This window comes from Schistocerca gregaria, chromosome 1 (assembly GCF_023897955.1).
Source record: "Schistocerca gregaria isolate iqSchGreg1 chromosome 1, iqSchGreg1.2, whole genome shotgun sequence".
NCBI classification, from domain to species: Eukaryota; Metazoa; Arthropoda; class Insecta; order Orthoptera; family Acrididae; genus Schistocerca; species Schistocerca gregaria.
The window spans coordinates 404,950,368-404,968,688 of record NC_064920.1 but is presented as its reverse complement, the minus strand read 5'-3'; the positions used below and the strand labels follow the sequence as shown (position 1 = coordinate 404,968,688).

At 39.0% G+C, this 18,321-nt stretch overlaps 1 protein-coding gene across 1 annotated transcript in view; it reads left to right on the top strand.

Annotated features, from left to right (window-relative positions):
• Positions 1–670: 670 nt before the first annotated feature.
• The window catches only part of LOC126349411 (sphingomyelin phosphodiesterase 4), a 169,548-nt gene continuing 151,897 nt past the window's right edge, over positions 671–18,321 (top strand). The window contains exons 1-4 of the mRNA XM_050002427.1: positions 671–1,027; positions 1,109–1,408; positions 11,569–11,671; positions 16,182–16,407. Of these exons, the coding sequence (XP_049858384.1) occupies positions 1,004–1,027; positions 1,109–1,408; positions 11,569–11,671; positions 16,182–16,407 (653 nt within the window). The 5' untranslated portion in view covers positions 671–1,003. The remainder of the gene's footprint in view (positions 1,028–1,108; positions 1,409–11,568; positions 11,672–16,181; positions 16,408–18,321) is intronic.

Sequence of the window (18,321 nt, the reverse complement as noted above, 5' to 3'; positions counted from 1 at the left end):
TACCTTTTCTCTTAATAATGACTTACCCCAAAACATGCCATATGAAAGCAGAGACTGAATACAGGCATAGTGGGTTAATTAAATATATGTTTATCACCAAAATTTGCAATAACCCTAATAGCATAAGTAGCTGAACCTAAGCGTTTCAGTAGATCATCAGTGTGTTTCATCCAGTTCGATTTCTCACCATTGCTCACAACCAGAAATATTGAATATTCTGCCTTAGCAACAGACTTCTTTTCAAAGTCTGTATTTACCATTTACTGTACAGAACTGTATGGTATGTACTGAATTTCCTCAAAATTTAGTGAGAGTCAATTTGCAGAGCACCACCTAATAATATTCTGAAATACATTATTTACAATTTCCTCGGTTAATTCTTGTTTATCGGATGTGACTACTATAGTTGCATCATCAGCAAAAAGAACTAGTATGAATATAGAATGACAAGTCATTAATATATATATTAAGAACATTATGCTCTAACTATGGGCAGTTTCTGATGCTCGTATGCGATAGTGGAAGAAGTGACATCGTGCAAGAAAGTAGTACGCTTTTCAACTTTCGTAACTGGCGCAAAAGTTAGTATGATAGAGTGGAAGGTGGGTGTTTCCACATAAAGTTGATTCACGAGTGTGGTACTGTCGAGGGATGCACGTGTAAAAATTCATTTCTGTGGAAACTCACGTTGAGATATCATCATCCAGCTATTGTTGCTTGAGGGTCCTTTGAATATATTGATTTGGTTTGGCAAATACGAAATCTGTGCAGATACACCTTCGACTGTGCTCTCTTCGAGAGTCAGGATGAAGTTCTTTGAATTGCAATATGTCTTCCACTTGTACACAGTAGTGTTGTGGAGCGCGCCTAATTTAAATGTAAAGACATTTTAATAGTGGTCTTGTGCACATTGCTGCATAAAAAATCAAGCATATATATATATGTACCACTGCGCATTTCTGGAAACTGTGATCAAGAAAATTGTGTCATAATTTGCGGGCGTATGATGGACATAACTCGAGAAAACGTAAGTTTACATAAGTTATAAGTGTTGTCTACAGTGTACATTTATTAAAATATTCTCGTATAAACTATTAATATTTTACAGGGACGCCTTCAGGCTGTCTTTGGACTGCCATTGGAGCAGAGATGCGAAGAACTAATTAGAATTATGAACGAATGTACTTTTAAAGAAATGCAGATGGTGTATCCATTGATATTGGAAAGTATTTTTGGTTCAGCCGATCATTGTGGATGGGGACTGCATTCGATTTATAAGAATCAAAGTCCGCATGAGTATGAGATAATTTACCACTTCCTTCGGCCTTATGGACCATTGTTTCAAATGTGCTACAGACTCATAAGTGACAACTACTTACGATACGATTTCCCAGTCGCGTGGTTGCCAGTAAGTAAATTATCGTTATGCAAAAATGGTGTGTTTATCGGAAAGGTGCAATGTTAGAATTTCTCAGGATACCGTAGTTGCAGTGCGGTAGTATGTGGTGTCACACTTATTTAACCCTACATTTTGTGAGTGTAGTGTGTAATCTATGGTGCTGTGAGAAATTTAACAGGTATGTGCTTTGGAAAACATGCAAATTTTCAAGTAAAAAATTAATACAACCCCCCCAACATGATGTGAAGACTTATTGATATATATATATATTTTTTAATCTGAGTATTTGTGTAAAGGAGTTTGGGCTTTATAGTTATGTCTTCCTCTTCAGTAACAGTAATGAATTGGTGAGTAAAACTTTGAAAGCCAGTGCTATAACACCAGGCCATAGATCTGTAGTACAGCATCAATTGATTGAAATTCTGTTCAGGCCAACCACCAAAATGTATTTCAAAGCTTTTTATTTCCCGTATTTCAAAACTTATTATATCCTCATTCACATAATTTTCGTCTATTTAATCGCGAGATTATTTAAAGTATGAATATAGTAGTACCACCATCTACGTATCGTCATTTTCCTCTCGCAAGAAATTGCGTGAAATTTGAATGCTCGGACGACAAATTGTATTTGGCTTTGTGAGGAACCATCTTTAATCTCTTAGTCTGGCTTGATGTGACATGTTATGAGTGTTCTGTGATACCCCAAATTCTCATTTGCTCTGGAAATAGGCACTTGTAGTTTATGTGTTTTGTTACCTTTTTTCTGTTCACTTCTATTCTCGTAAAGGATTTTGCATTATTGGTTCATGTGACAATTCCCATATCATTGTGAGATGATCCTTTGATGAATAAAGGTCATCAATTAGTAGTAACAGGTGTCAGTTGTGAGCTGTCCTTATCACTGTTTGTTGTATGTTGTGTTTGTAATATCAACTAGTATTTTATGGTATGGGCGTTTTTGGCCTGGGTGATTCTGTGGCATATATGGATTGATGCTGTGGATGTTCTTGGTAGAGTTGATTGTATTACTGACCATCAAAAGATGGATGGAACATCCTCACTACGCAATCCATCAGGGTACTGACGTACTTTTAATTTGTTCAGAGGTTTCAAGATGATTAATGCTGTATGACACATGATTTTTTTATTGAATTATTTAAAAATTGTTATTTCGTTACCTATAATGTTCATAATTATTCTCTCAGGTGCTGCACTACATTGAATCCATGTATACACAGTCAGTGCCTATCTTCTTACTGTGGAAAGCCGTGAATGCTAAGTTTCTACTGACAGCTATAAAATGGTTGTGATAGGTATAGAACTATCGGTAGCTCAAAACTATCTGCTTCATTGTATCAGACCAGATTATAGCTTTCACCATTTTCATTGAACTCGTTGATTGAATACTGAAATAAGAGCTTCAACTGTTTCTTGAATTCGAAAGCGAGAGTGGTGTAGGAGTAGATACTGCCTTTCTTGAGCAATTATAACTAGTAGTCTAACTCATCGTAGCATAAACAGCCTAAGAACAATGAAACACACAAGAGGGAACATTGTGTTTACCAGTATAACTTGTAGAATATTTCAGTGCTCAGACGAGCATTAATTATTTTCCATGTAGCCTTACCAGAATAAGGTCTCATTCTTTGTCGCACACATTACTGACTTGAAGGTATTGGAGAAGTCTGATTGAGAAATAATTTAAATTTTGTATGCACTATGGTTTCTTGGTGATGTTCCTACATCTACACTGTTGTTAATTTAGATATTAGCATTAATTATTTTCCATGTAATGAGGTAGAGCTTAACCATCATGATTCTCTCTCTCTCTCTCTCTCTCTCTCTCTCTCTCTCTCTCTCTCTCTCTCTCTCTCTCTTCCCCCCCCCCCCCCCCCCCCCCCACACACACACACTATTTATTGTAGCCCGTTTTTACAGTTTCATAAAATTTAGGATCTAGTAACAGATGGTTAATAACCATCTTCTGTTCAATCTAATATTGTTCAAAATAAGATCAGAAATTAAATTAAACCAGGCAGTAACAAATCTGTCGTAAGTTTCTTTATTTGATAGAAAGTTGGCATTAACATTTCATTGTTGTCTGTAGTGTAATATTTTGTATCTAATATTTCCTTTTTGTGTGCAGTAAAATGTTATGATAAAGCAGGACTGTGTTTATAGCTGTACTTTGGAGGCAAAACATTCTAAATTTTTCATAAAATGTTCTCAGTTTACTTGCTGTGTCGAATTCTGATAAAATTCCAAGCTTTCAATGATTGCCTCCGTCATCATCGTTCGGGGTAAAAATTACTACCGTGAAGAGGAAAGTCTCCCATTTTTATACACACAGGATTGCATCTGATTGGCTGTATTATGTTGTGATGTCACAGTGGGAATATGGTGTCTCTATGTCCATATATTCTTTTTGGTCTTTTTATCCAGTGTTGCTTGCAGCACCATCCCTCAGATCAGGTGGTGAACTGTGAGAAGCCTTCCTCTGTGCCTTTCCCTCATCAAGTGCATGCTTCCATGGATTGCTAAATGTACAGCCAGTGTTTCTATTGACACTATTTTCACAAAGTATTTTAACTGCTTCCCTGATCACAGTCCCAGTAGCTGAGCAAGTATTCTCCTTTGTCCAAACAGTCTTGTGCTCATTTAACAGGCCGTGCTTTGCTGCTACTGAACTATGCAAATACATGTATTTAAGGTGACACTGATGCTCAAGACAGCGATTGGTAATAGTCCACACAGACTGACCCACATAATTTTCGCCACACTCGCAAGAAATGTTACAAATCCCAGTGCTGTCAGGCCGAGATTATCCTTGATTGCTCGCAACATTTCTGTAATTTTTTTTGGTAACTGGAAGACTGGTTTGATTCCTTTCCTGTTTAGGAGTCTACTTGTATTGGTAGTTTTAGCAGAATGGAAGCCACACTATTTGTTGGTCCTCTTGGCTTGTTTAAATGGCGTCACGTCTTGGTTCTTGGTTTCCTTGATAGCGTGATCATTGGCAGATTACACATAGCTTCTAAACACTGTTGTTAGATGATTCATCTCAACAGCCGGTGTGGCCCTTGTCTGAAGTAGTCCTGACTGTGTGAGCTAATGTGTTCAGCATAGCTCTCATCTGAGTTGGATGGTGAAAGCTATGCCCATTGTGATACAGATCTGTAGGTGCCAGTGTTTTTGTAAATGTAGAATGGCCTTGTCATCCTTCTTATTTCTGTTCAGCACACACATCTAAGAAAGGTAACTTACTGTCCTCCACCTCCACTGTAAATCTTGCTAGGATATGTCCCATTCAAGCTGTCAGTGAACTGCTGCAGCACCTCACTGCCATGCAGTCAGATTAGAAATGTATCGTCATCATGTTTGAAGAAGCAGAAGGCTGGAAGGGAGCACTGTTGAACACTTGTTTTTCAAAATCTTCCATAAAAAAGTTAGCTATGGCAGGTGACAGTGCTGAACCATGGCTGTTCCATCAGTTGTTAGTAATTTCCATTGTACAAGAAATAAGGGGACCTCAAAGTGTACTGAAATAATTTCAAAATGTAAGGGGAGACACGAGAGGCCAACCCTTTTAATGTATCATTCGCTGGTACCTTCATAAACAGGGAGAGCACATCAAGCCTGACCATGTCTTCATTGGACCCTATCCTCATCTGTATTATGAGAAGAAACATTTGTAAATTTTTAATGTGGTGTCTGCGATGGTTAATTATAGCTGCCATTAATGTAGTTAAGTACATTGCCAGTAGCATTTCTACAAACACATGGGCAAAGTACTTAACCAAATTAATGGCACCTGTAGTTGGCCATTGTAGACATCACATCATAAACTCTCAAATTTTTGTTGATATCATAAACACTTGAGGACAAGGCCCAGTGAGGTCATGGTTAGCCTTGATGTGGTACCCCTGTTTACGAAGGTATCAGTTGAAGACACATTGAAATTATTTTGGCATTATTTGTCATCCACTTCTTGAATGAGATTTTCACTCTGCAGCGGAGTGTGCACTGATATGAAACTTTCTGGTAGATTAAAATTGTGCGCCGGACTGAGACTCGAACTCGGGACCTTTGCCTTTCAAGGGCAAGTGCTCTATCATCCGAGGTACCCAAGCACGACTCACGCCCCGTCCTCACAGCCCTACTTCTGCCTTGTCTCCTAACTTCCAAACTTCACAGAAGCTCTCCAGCGAACCTGCAGTGAAGGTGGAGAAAGATGGGAAGTTACCTTTCTTAGATGTGTCTGTTGAATGGAAATCAGATGGATGTACGGGAAATGAACACATACAGATCTGGATCTCAATGGATGTAGCTTTCACCATCCAGAATAGAGCTGTGCTGAACACCTTAGTTCAGAGCCAAGGACTATTTTGGACCATGACCACGTAGGCTCCGAGATCAGTCATCTTACGATGGTTTTCAGAAACAATGGGTATTCTGTCAGTGATATTGGATCAAAGCCGTCAAGATAACCAAGATGCAATTCTGTTCAAACAAGCCAAGAGGACCAACACATCGGGCTTTCATTCTTTGGTACAATAACTACCAAGATAGGTATAGTCCTAAACAGACAAGGGATCAGACCAATCTTCCAGCCACCTCGAAAAATTAGAGAGATCTTGCAACCGGTCCCAGGATAATCTCCACCTGAGAATGCCAAGGATTTATAACACTTCTTAAGAGTGTGGCAAAAATTATGTCGGCCGATTTGTTCGCACTGTTGCTGAACACTGCGTCCAGCATGTGTCATCTTAAATACAGTTATTTGGATAAATCAGCAGTGGCAGAGCATAGCCCGTTAGATAAGCACAAGATATGTGTGTGAACAAGCAAGAATACTTGGTTGTGCATCGATCTATTGGGACTCTGTGATCGGGGAAGCAGTTTAAATTAGACTTCGTTGAAACAACTTAAATAGAGACATGGCCTTTGCACTTAGGAATAGATGGAAGCCTGCACTTCATAAAGAAAAAGCACATAGGGAGACTTCTTGTGGTTTACCGCCTGATGTGAGGGCTGGCACTGGAAGCAAGCAAGCAAGCTAGATAGAGAGCAGAAACAACATATTTGGTTGTAGAGAGTGCCACATGTTAACAAGCCATTTCTGAGTTGACCGTGACTTAATTCAGCCAATCAGATGCTGTCCTGTGGATATAAAGTGGGAGCCTTGCCAGTCAAGACAGTCAGTTTTAGCCCCGCATGAAGGTGTTGGAGGCTGTTCTTGAAAGCATGAAATTTTATCAGACCTTGACACAGCAAGAAACCTAGAACTTTTTGTGAAAAGACTCAGTTGCAAAATCGTCGTAGCCACATTATAAATTTTGTTTAATGTTGTGTTCACTTACTTACTGCAACCTAAGAGAGTTGTGCGTGTAAACTGCCACACTTCCTTCTATCAGTTTGCACCTACAGCAAGAAGAATTAGTTTTGTACATTTTGAGTGTGCCCATTCAATTTCTGAGGTATCCTGATGATACTTTGTTGATCAGAGCTGATTGTCAATTGTTTCATGTAATATCTTTGTTTCATAAAGAGCATGTAACAGCACATAATTTGTATTTAGGATGCCTTGCATTGTGAAGAGATATTTTAAAGCAGTGTAGATTATATAATCAATTGACAGATCTTTGCATTTCTATTTGGCATGTGACAGGTTATCAATCAGTGAGGTGAAGCTACGATTATTGAGTAGTCCTGTCTAGGTTACTTGAAATGACAGGGTTGCCACAGGTTCTGGAAATCAGGGAATATCATGGAATTTCAAACACATCATGGAATTTTTGAAACAAAAAAAGGAAAGAAAAAAAACACTGGAAAAATGGCATTTTTGTCTAAGATAAAATGGTTTGTTTGCTGAGGTGTCGTGTATCGTTGCTGGCTTGGTGTAGCTGAGTTACAGGTGCCATTTCCCTACTCGCTCATTACTACTGCTTCTCCCCTTCCTACCACTCCCCTCAGCTTGCAGTCAGTGCTGCCACTACTTCTCGGTGCTAGCCTAGCAGCTGCTGATGAGAGGCAGGGAGACATGAGGAGTGGTTTGTTTGGATCTGATTGTGAGACTGTAGACGCAATGGCCAGAGGTGGTGGTCGTGTGTCCACGACGCGCGCGCGTGTGCGTGTGTGTGTATGTGCACTCTCGTTTTCTGGACAAACACTATGGCTGAAAATTTAGTTGTGAGAGTGCGATTGTCTTTTCTATGTGCCTGTTTGCGGCTCAGCAATCATATTCATGGTGAATTGCTACCTGTCCTCGTTATTATTAATTCTTAGAGTATTTGAACAAGTTATCTGTTGCATGGATTGATCACCATGGTCTCATTTCATCTACATGCTTTATGTGGCTCGTAAATAGCTGGTCACACGAGTGGATTTCTGTGATGGGCCAAAACTGCAGGCCATTTCTGAGGGTATCTGTAATGGATCGGGCCTGCCAATCTAAAGCCATTTAGGTCCCACTTATGTGCAGGCACCGCCCACCGAATTTAGCCTCACCAATCTGCCCAAAGACTAGCTCAGTTTGTGTGTGGTGTAATGCAGCAGATTTTCATGGTTTATCCATGGACACAGGACTGCGGTCCTCTTCAGCGGGCCAGTGGCCATGGGCTCTGGACTTCAGGAATTGCAACTGTCTCACTGTAAGTATGTTGTGTAGTGTGGTGTTTTATAGAAGTTTTATTTGTATAGTATATGTTGGCACTTAAAAAGTAGTTTGTGTTAGAAAGTATGAACAATAAGAAGAAGAAAATAGTCAGTCGAAGGCAGTTTGTATGCTCTATACTCATATATTTCTCAAAAGAAAATCTCAAAATACCTGCAAAATAATAGATATAACTCAGTGGGTAATAACCAACAATAAGGAACACGATAGAAGCAAAATTTATTAGCGGTCGCGTACAGTATTGGTTTACGCAATTCTTCCCCACCTTATGTGCTTCTTTCAAGAGGCTTACTTCTTTCAAAGGTTATTTCTGAAATCAGTGAAGTATTTTAAATCTGTCTTGCAACTCCAAGGAAGTGTGCATCTTTTTTTAAAAAATAGGTATTTCCTCATTTGCACTGTTGTTTCCTGTACCGTAGCTGCAAATACAGTTTGTCAAGTCATAAGTTAACTTACTCTTGAAATCTCAAAATTTGTTAGGGAAAAATGCTAAGACTTGTCTGGAACTCGGGGAAATATCAAGTAATTTCACTTGAGGCAACTGTCAGTGATTTTAGTGATGAGCTGTTAAAGTAGTTTTGTACCTCATATTAGTTTTTTGGGTGTGCTGCCAATTAAACTGTCCTGTCTTGCAGTATTTAGACGACTGGCCTATTCAGCTTCATGTGCCTTGAACAGTGGTCTTGTGTGCTTACTGGCTGGACTCCGACGGGAAAGTGAGGTACAAAACTTCAATTCCTGTTGTCTGTTATGTCCTTTGATACATATTTATTTTCCTGTGCCCCATTGTCTGTGTGGAAGTTACATTTCAGTATTTTCCAACTCCGAAGTGAGATGTCCAGCGAAATCTTAATGAACATATCACAAACCATTTTCCAGTGTAGTAGATATGAAATAAAATGGTCAACTCACTTAATGACTTTAAAAGAAACAATTAACACTGTTGATTGATTAATCACAACAAGAAAACTTCATAAATCAAACCATTTTCCTGCTGCATTTTGGTGCAGGCTGTTACGTCTCAGTTAGCAAGATAACATCGATGAAAAATACTTTGGGAAGCGCGTGGAATGCGACATGTGACACCTGCAAAAAAAGTTGCTGTCAAACTAACCTGTGAGCTGTGTATCAGGAGGCATCATCAGGGACCAACAGGGAAACGGTAAGACTGTGATAGTGCAAAGACTTGAACACTTACACAAAATGAGCATAGGCTAAGTACAGGTAAACAAGACTCTGCCTTGTGTTAGGATGCAATTGACTACAGAGTCAGTGTGGTTGAACCAGAAAAGCTAAGACTTCAGAGGTACCGCCCAACGTGTGCAACACTTGCGCCTCTTATGTGGTTTCAGTTGCCCGAGACTGCAGTCGTTTGTGCGAGTTTTGTGTGTGTGTGTGTGTGTGTGTGTGTGTGTGTGTGTGTGTGTGTGTGTGGTGGTTACAAAGGCCTGTATGGCCGAAAGCTATAATTGTGCCTATCTGCGACTCAGCATCTCCACTATATGATGAGAAGCAACTTTCCTTCTCTAATATTGTTACATTCTATCCTGGATTTTCCATTGTTTGACTTGTGCTACTTATGGTATAGGTGCCAATTGACCCCTGAGAAGGGGACCAGTGAAGTCCACATGTGCTGTAACATGGGCCATGGAGAACATTTTTGTAGCATAGCTGTCTTGTTGTGGGCATACTGCTTGATAGTGTGATTAATTATTACCAATAGAAACATTGCTTCCATGTGTGACATCTTTGCTTGGAGTGTATCTCCCGCAGAATGCGTTCTTACAATGATGGTACAATTACTATATGTCAGTCCCAATCTTCTGTAGCTAACAGTAGGATATCTTCTACAATGTTGATGCTGTCATGAAGTGTGAAATACATCTGGAGTGCTTTGTCTGACCCCATGGGAAAACATTGCGGTCATCCATGATGGACTTCTGGAATTACTCTGCATAATAATGGATCTTCAATTGTAACTGCAGTGATTTCCTGTTCTGTCAAAGGAAATTTGTTGAGAGCATGCTGAAAGTTCTGGTCCAATGCAAAACTGATTGCCTCCTTGTCAAAGTTAATGTCAGGACCCACTGTTAACCATGACAAAGCTTCCGAATTTGCTTGCTGTGAGATGGGCATGTAGTGAATGTCGTAGCAGTAATTACTCAGAAACAAGATGCAGCACTGTAACAGCTGTGAGATTCTGTTAGGGAGCTTGGACCAAAGCAAACAATGAGGTGAGTGGCTTATTGTCTGTAAGGAGGTGGCATTTAATTCTGTACAAGAAAACGTGCAACATTTTTGCTCCATATATGATTGCAAGTGCCGCCTCCTCAATCTGACACTATTTTCTCTTTGCTGCTGATATGGTCTTAGAGATGAACGCAGTAGGTAACTCTGAGCCATTGATATTTCTGGGATAGATCACAATGCTAATACTGTACTGATGGATTACTGGCCAGTGTCAAAGGTTTGTCAGGGGTGAATGTGACCAAACACGGAACAGAGCAGCGGTTTTGCTTCAGTTTCTGCAGTGCTAGCCCATATGCCTCTAACCAAACAAAATTTCACTCCTTTCTTGCAAAGGTGATTCAATGGATGACTAAGGTGAGCATCCTATGGATTGAATTTTGCATATGGATTTATATTCTCCAAAACTGACTAACTCCTGATATTCTAAGGAACTGGCAAATTTTCTATAGCTGCAAAATGCTGTGCAATTGGTACAAGACCATCCCTTCTTAACACATGCCCTATGTACTGCACTCTAGGAGAAATAAGCTGCAACACAGTATATTTTCCAACAGTTGCTAGCAAGCTGCTTGCTAATTTGGCAAATGCTGTTCTCTCATGGAGCCAGTGACTCAAATGTCATCCAAATTCTTGACACAGAGCAGAATTTCTTTGATAAGTTGCCCAAGAAAATGCTGGAACATTCCTAGAGCTGAAGCTACCCCGAATGGCAAATGGTGAACTGGTACATCCCATCCTTGTTGCTGACTGTTACATCTCAAATAGCAAGATGGTAGTGCTTGGAAGGAGTGCAGAGTACCACAACGTGCTTGAAAAAATATCTGGTGTCAACCTAACTGGAGAGCTGAGAGTCACAGTCAAGGATAAACATGGAAACTTAAGAGCATAATTGTGCGAAGAATTTAACCCTTATGGAAAGTGAGCATTGGCCAAGTACAAAAGATATGGGTTTGTGATAGTTTCCGACCTACTTCAGTGTCTGTGTTTGACCAGGAAAGCTAAGGCTCTGGAGGCACCACCCAATGTCCATAACATTCCATTAATCCCTCAACTGCAAACAACTCCTCATCTGATGTACATGAGTCTGGTGGTGGTACTGAAGACACTGTTAAATGCTTAATATTGTCAAATTAGTATAACTGCATTAATTTCATCAGGGAGCAGAGATTGTATATTACATTACAGTCATTAAACGTTGTTTAAATCTCATTCTTACATGTATAGAAAATGTCTAATTTTGTTTTAGGTAAGCTTACGGCAGATCATTGAGGATGGTGGAGTGCCACAGTTATATGTTGGGAAAATACAAATAGATCCAAATACACGAACACGTGTGTCAGTCGTGTTGAGTATCCTTTTAGTTTTTCTGCAAGTATTGGTTTATTGTGGAAGTGTTGTAACAAATGCAAAGATTGGGCTTCTTTGTGTACCATAAATTACAGAATACTGTGTTTGCCTTTGTGTAGAATAGTAAGTCAATTTATTTTTGTCATAAATAGAGCACAGTCACTATTTTATAAGGCATACTTGTGTACTCCAACAAAACTGCCCAACACACTTATCATTAATGCATGAAACTGAAATAATTAATTTTCAAGACTTTTTTGAATACTAACACGAATTCTTTACAGACGAATGGAAAAAAGTGGTAGAAGCCGACCTCAGAGAAGATCAGTTTGGATTCCGTAGAAATATTGGAACACGTGAGGCAATACTGACCTCACGACTTATTTTAGAAGGAAGATTAAGGAAAGGCAAACCTACGTTTCTAGCATTTGTAGACTTGGAGAAAGGTTTTGACAATGTTGACTGGAATACTCTCTTTCAAATTCTAAAGGTGGCAGGGGTAAAATACAGGAAGCGAAAGGCTATTTAGAATTTGTACAGAAACCAGATGGCAGTTATAAGAGTCGAGGAGCATGAAAGGAAAGAAGTGGTTGGGAAGGGAGTGAGACAGGATTGTAGCCTCTCCCCGATGTTATTCAATCTGTATATTGAGCAAGCACTGAAGGAAAAGTTCGGAGTAGGTATTAAAATCCATGGAGAAGAAATTAAAACTTTGAGGTTCACCGATGACATTGTAATTCTGTCAGAGACGGCAAGGGACTTGGAAGAGCAGTTCAATGGAATGGACAGTGTTTTGAAAGGAGGGTATAAGATGAACATCAACAAAAGCAAAACGAGGATAATGGACTGTAGTCGAATTAAGTCGGGTGATGCTGAGGGAATTGGATTAGGAAATGACACACTTAAAGTAGTAAAAGAGTTTTGCTGTTTGGGGAGCAAAATAACTGATGATGGTCGAAGTATAGAAGATATAAAATGTAGACTGGCAATGGCAAGGAAAGCGTTTCTGAAGAAGAGAAATTTGTTAACATCGAGTATAGATTTAAGTGTCGGGAAGTCGTTTCTGAAAGTATTTGTATGGAGTGTAGCCATGTATGGTAATGTAACATGGACGATAAATAGTTTGGACAGGAAGAGAATAGAATCTTTCGAAATGTGGTGCTACAGAAGAATGCTGAAGATTAGATGGGTAGACCACATAACTAATGAGGAGGTATTGAATAGAATTGGGGAGAAGAGGTGTTTGTGGCACAACTCGACGAGAAGAAGGGGCCGGTTGGTAGGACATGTTCTGAGGCATCAAGGGATTACAAATTTAGCATTGGAAGGCAGTGTGGAGGGTAAAAATCGTAGAGGGAGACCAAGAGATGAATACACTAAGCAGATTCAGAAGGATGTAGGTTGCAGTAGGTACTGGGAGATGAAGAAACTTGCACAGGATATGGTAGCATGGAGAGCTGCATTAAACCAGTCTCAGGACTGAAAACCACAACAACAACAACAAGACTTTTTTGATTTTCAGTTTGACTGATTGAGATTGTGAATGTGTTTATAGCCTACACCTAAGCCACAGAAAATTAAGTGGCCTAACTATGATGGGCAAGCTGCGATTCCTTTAAATAGACATAGCTATATTCTTCCCCTGGTCTGAGCGTGTGTCCTTTAAATGCCTTTGTTGTTAATAAAATGTTATATCTATTCCTCCTTTCTTTCATGGCCTGGTCAGGATTACCACTACTACTGCACCTCGCAACATGTGTTAGTTATTTTTAACAGGCATGGCAATGGTTGACAAGATGAAAAGGGTGGTAACAAAAGTCTATGGGTTGAATTTTGATATGAATGAATTTGATAATATTAAATCAGTGAGATAGTGAACTTCTTATAAAACACTTTTCCTGAATCACAACAGTTTTACAGTTGAAAAACAGATAAATGAAGGGATTGAATAATAGCTTCAAAACTGGTATTCATTTTTACTTAAAATAATGGATAATATATGACCCAAGAAAGTTGTGATAAGACTTTTTGATTCCAGAGGATGCACAGAAAAGTAAATGCCACCACTGAAAAATTGCAGGATTTGTTATAGACAGTGCTGTACCTTAGGACAAAACTTTATAAACTACCATTGTTTATTGATGAAGTGAGACCCGATGTATTATGTCTATGTCATCACTGGTTAGCCCAACCACAAATAGAATACTATGGGCATATTGAATAACTGGAAATGGTGAAAGCATGGTTAGAGAAACTTCTGCCCATGGTAGTGTGTGTATGTATGCAGATAGTAAGCTCAGTGCTAAGAAAACTGATGTAACTCTGTGTGGGCTTGGCTCTAGAATTGCCTTGTCTGGATCTACTAGATGCGAACTTCATCAACAAAATGGGAAGCTGTTTGTGTCATCTAGTGCGCTTAGGAGCAAAAATTGCCTTATGTGGATACTTCAGCATTCAGATTGGATAAGGTAGTGACAAAGAAAGAGCTTCTGTGATCTTAGTAAGCAGCTATCGATTATTTGTGGCAAGTTAGTTATCAACAAGAGATGTTGTATGTCTTCATACAGCTGTCATGAACCTACAGAGTTGGGGCTGCAAAGTAAGTGTGGTTGACCCTTTGCATGCAGATCACATTGCAGTAACCATGCAGCTATGGACAAGCTCAGTAAGCACACGACACTACAAATTCCCAACTGGCTTTCAAATTATGTCTTTGGAAGTAAGATTGTTGCAAAGAAAAATTTAGTTGTTTTCAAAAGTGCAGTGTCTTCTACAGATTGGCACGGAATGTCTGAAGAACTGAAATAACATGTTGTTTCATGTTCCAGGCTCCTAAAGCTAAATTTGATGAAAATGTTCCACCAAAACTCGAGAGAGATCCATTGCCAAGTCAAAATACACACAGAAAACTGTCAAAGTAAAGAGCTGGTATACCTCTAGATTAGTTGGAAAAAATGCATTGTACGACTACTAAATGATAAGGCCAAAGCTACTGGAGATATTGCCATTGAGAATAGACTATACTGCAATTATTTAGAGTCCAAAAGGATGTGTGGAATAGAAGTAGAAAAAGCAAAGGAGGAAAAAATTTCAGATTTATGGAAGAAGCTTACAAATTCTTGCAAGGCAGCTGGGATCTGGTTAATGAACATAGGCAAAAACCCATCTCTCGCTGTGCTTCTTGTGGTCCAGATGAAGTTACTGAATATTTTATAAACATAGTGGAAAGCACAGTAGACAAAAGTCCAGACTTTGGGACAGTTCCTGCAGTTGCTGTGAAATTTGGAAATAAATGCAGCATGGTAATATGGAAGGGAGTGTGTCCAAAAGACACAATGAAAATAGTAAACAAATTACAAACACTCAGGGAGTCCTGATATTTACAACATGTTCTGTACTATTTTAAACAGAGTAATGTGTGAAATTGCTCAACCACTGACAGCAGTAATAAATGAATGCCTCCATGCCAATGAATTTCCAGACTTCCTGAAAGTAGCATGTACAGTAGCAGTTTACGAAAAAGGTAATCCTCATGAATTGTCAAGGTGCAGGTCTAAATGTATTATACGAGTGCTAGCTAAGGTGATGGAGTCCGTAATGAGAGGTCAGCTATGAGGTTATTTTGAAGGACAGCTTTCAGAAGGGCAAGTCAGTGACAACTGCAGTACTTAGTTGCAAATATAAGTCAGGGTTTTGAAGGAAAGGAATCTATAGCAGTGTTACTTTGTGACCTTAGTAAAGCATTTGATTGTATCCCACATAAGGCCCTTCTCAGCAAGTTAAAATCATCTGTTCTAAAAACTCAAATCCTACTTACATAACAAGTGGCAGATTGTTTCCGTTCAGTGAGCAGACTCAGGTGAAACGAAATAAAAACATGTTGTGCCACAGATTTCACAGAGATCTGGAATAGGGCCTCTTTTCTTAATTTTCTTTAAGGACACTGACTCCAATGGGCACACCTTACAGTTTGCAGATGATACGATTGCCTTGTTCACAGAGAGACAAATCTTTGGACTTGCAGATAGAGTTGATTAACAGAGCACTCACTTTAAAGGCAGTACAGATATTGATTAACTAAGACAAATCACTGCTTCCCAATGGTGACCCTAAAATTATTTAATGCTCTACTTAAGAATATTTAATCATTACCATTCGAACTATTAGAACTAAAATGTGTATACTGAAAGAGCAACCTTTGTACAGTACTATAGAATACTTCTCTGGTAATAGAATAATGTCTACTTACCAAACCCACAGATATCAATTTAAGTATACTTGAAGTGTTCTTTAAAGGAATATAATTATAACTGTATATTCCATTGTTCATTTCATTCACTCAGACTCACTCTAGTAGCCAACTATTCAAACTGAAGGTTATAATATTTGTTGGCGTTACCTAGGGAATAAAAACCTTAAGTAAATAACGAACTTTGATATTCCTGTACCATAACATTTTGAGACATCTCTGAATGTTGTTAATTTTCTTGTATGTTACTTAACAATTGTAAGATCCATTTGAACTCTACATGACTCATTTCGCTACTCATTTGGTAGACCCATGGCTCCAACTGCGACGACCACCAGAAGCGAGTGAAGGCTTTTGGGATTCTGTTTACATTATGTTAGCTGAAGAATACCTATCACATTTTCTGCCTTGTGCACCAGGTGCACAGGTGCGTCCACATGTGCCAGGTCCTGCATTGGCAGTACCATTGGTGCGACATACTCCAGTGAGGTAATCCCTTTGGCAAGTTCTCAGTAGTACATATGTGCATTGTTTCTTCTAGTACAACATAATTGTTTTTATATATTAATGGTTTTATTCTGGATGTGTGTGATCACTTAACAAAAGTTATCATATTGAACTATTCAGTAATATAAAATTAATTTTCTCCAAGTGGGTTTCCCATTTTTGTCTGTGTTGCTGGATTGTATCTTTCAGAGTGTATGTTTTCAGCTCCTGTCCCATACCTTCACTCTTCTGCATCCCATAGACAACTGAATAGCAAAAGCTGACTATGGCTATTATAAAACTGAAAAATTGTTTGGAATCAGTGGATGATAGACTACCAAAAGGAGGTATTGCGATACCATGTAGTTGGGTATAAGTATGTAGAAGCACCTAGTTTGTGAACAAACCTATTTCCCATTTCCCTTACTCGTCAAACCACCCCACAATCCAGCTACAAGGGAGTCCCCCTCTCATTATCCAATATCACTCTAATGTAACCAGTATCATCCTAACTTAACTGCAGTCTCCACCAGATCTTTGACTGCCTAGAATGAGGAACATGTTTCTCTTCTCACAATTCCACCAAATTCTCCCAGAGTGGTATTCCAACAACCTCCACCCAATCAACGTAATATCATTGTCCATCCACGTGCCGCACCTGCTCGCAATCCCTTCTCTATAGAAGATCTGTCTTGGGTCTATCCATCTAGCACATCCTATTCCATTCCTGTCACAGGCATATCCCATTCTATCAGATGGAAGTCCACTGGTGAAAGGTAATGCATGTTGGTAGCTGCCCAAGTAAGATGTGCGTCCTTTGTGCCCCACAATTTACATTATTTTGATTGTGATAAAATAATGCTCCAGTGTTTGTCTTTGGCACATTGTTGTAGAAGTTATCATAGTTTAAGGTAAGTAAAAAAAAAGTTGACTTTCAAATTTTCCTTTCTGTGAAACTGCATATGCCAGATTCAGGCGTTGATTCAAAATTCAAGATTCCAATAGTTTACTGTAAAACGTGTTCTATTATTGTCGGTTGTATGCCTGAAACATAAATTGTGTCTTTAAAAACTTTTTACAGCAGTATCCTCATTTGAAGCAGCCATTCCCTAATTTTGTTGTATTATTATCTCTCTCTCTCTCTCTCTCTCTCTCTCTCTCTCTCTCTCAAATTTTCATAAGCTATGATTGCTGTTTACTTAAGCAATTTCATAGTAAATTGTCATTTGTGATTTAGTTGCTGTAATGCATATTATAATTAATGTTACATCTAGTTTTTCCTTAAAAGGTGTTTGTATTATCTGCACTTATCATAAAGTAATACAATTTTGTTAGTGACTATCACCTCATAAAAGCTTCAGGAAACTAGTAACATTGATCCTAGGTTTGTTGCTTATGCATTTTGCTTACCATCAAACTGCTTTAGTTCTTAAAGGAAGTTATTAATATTTTTTGCTTAACAGATTAAAAGAAAATCAATGGGGTTATTTTATAGATTTTTACAACTCTTTAAAACATTTCACTAGCTACAATGCAGCTTCACAGTGAATGCTGTTCTTGAATCTGGGGTAGGTTAGTTGACATTCACAAGCAGCAGGAAATCACCATGACTGCTGTCAAATAATTAGAAGCTCCTGCAAATGGGTCTAGTGGGAGTGATCGCAAGAGTTCTGTACCAAATATATACCAAAGATGTCTCACGTGCTATCTGCTTGAGTGGATCCTGTTTCCTCTACAGATACATACAGGATATCCAGGTTCCTCTACAGTTACGTACAGGGTCTATCATCACTCATCCACTTGACTGTCAGTGACTTGTCTGTGGCAGGCCTAGGCACCTGTACAAGGGAGATATGGACCAAGGAGAACTCAAAATGTTATATTGATCCCCCTAACCAATTACTTAAAGGAGCTGTG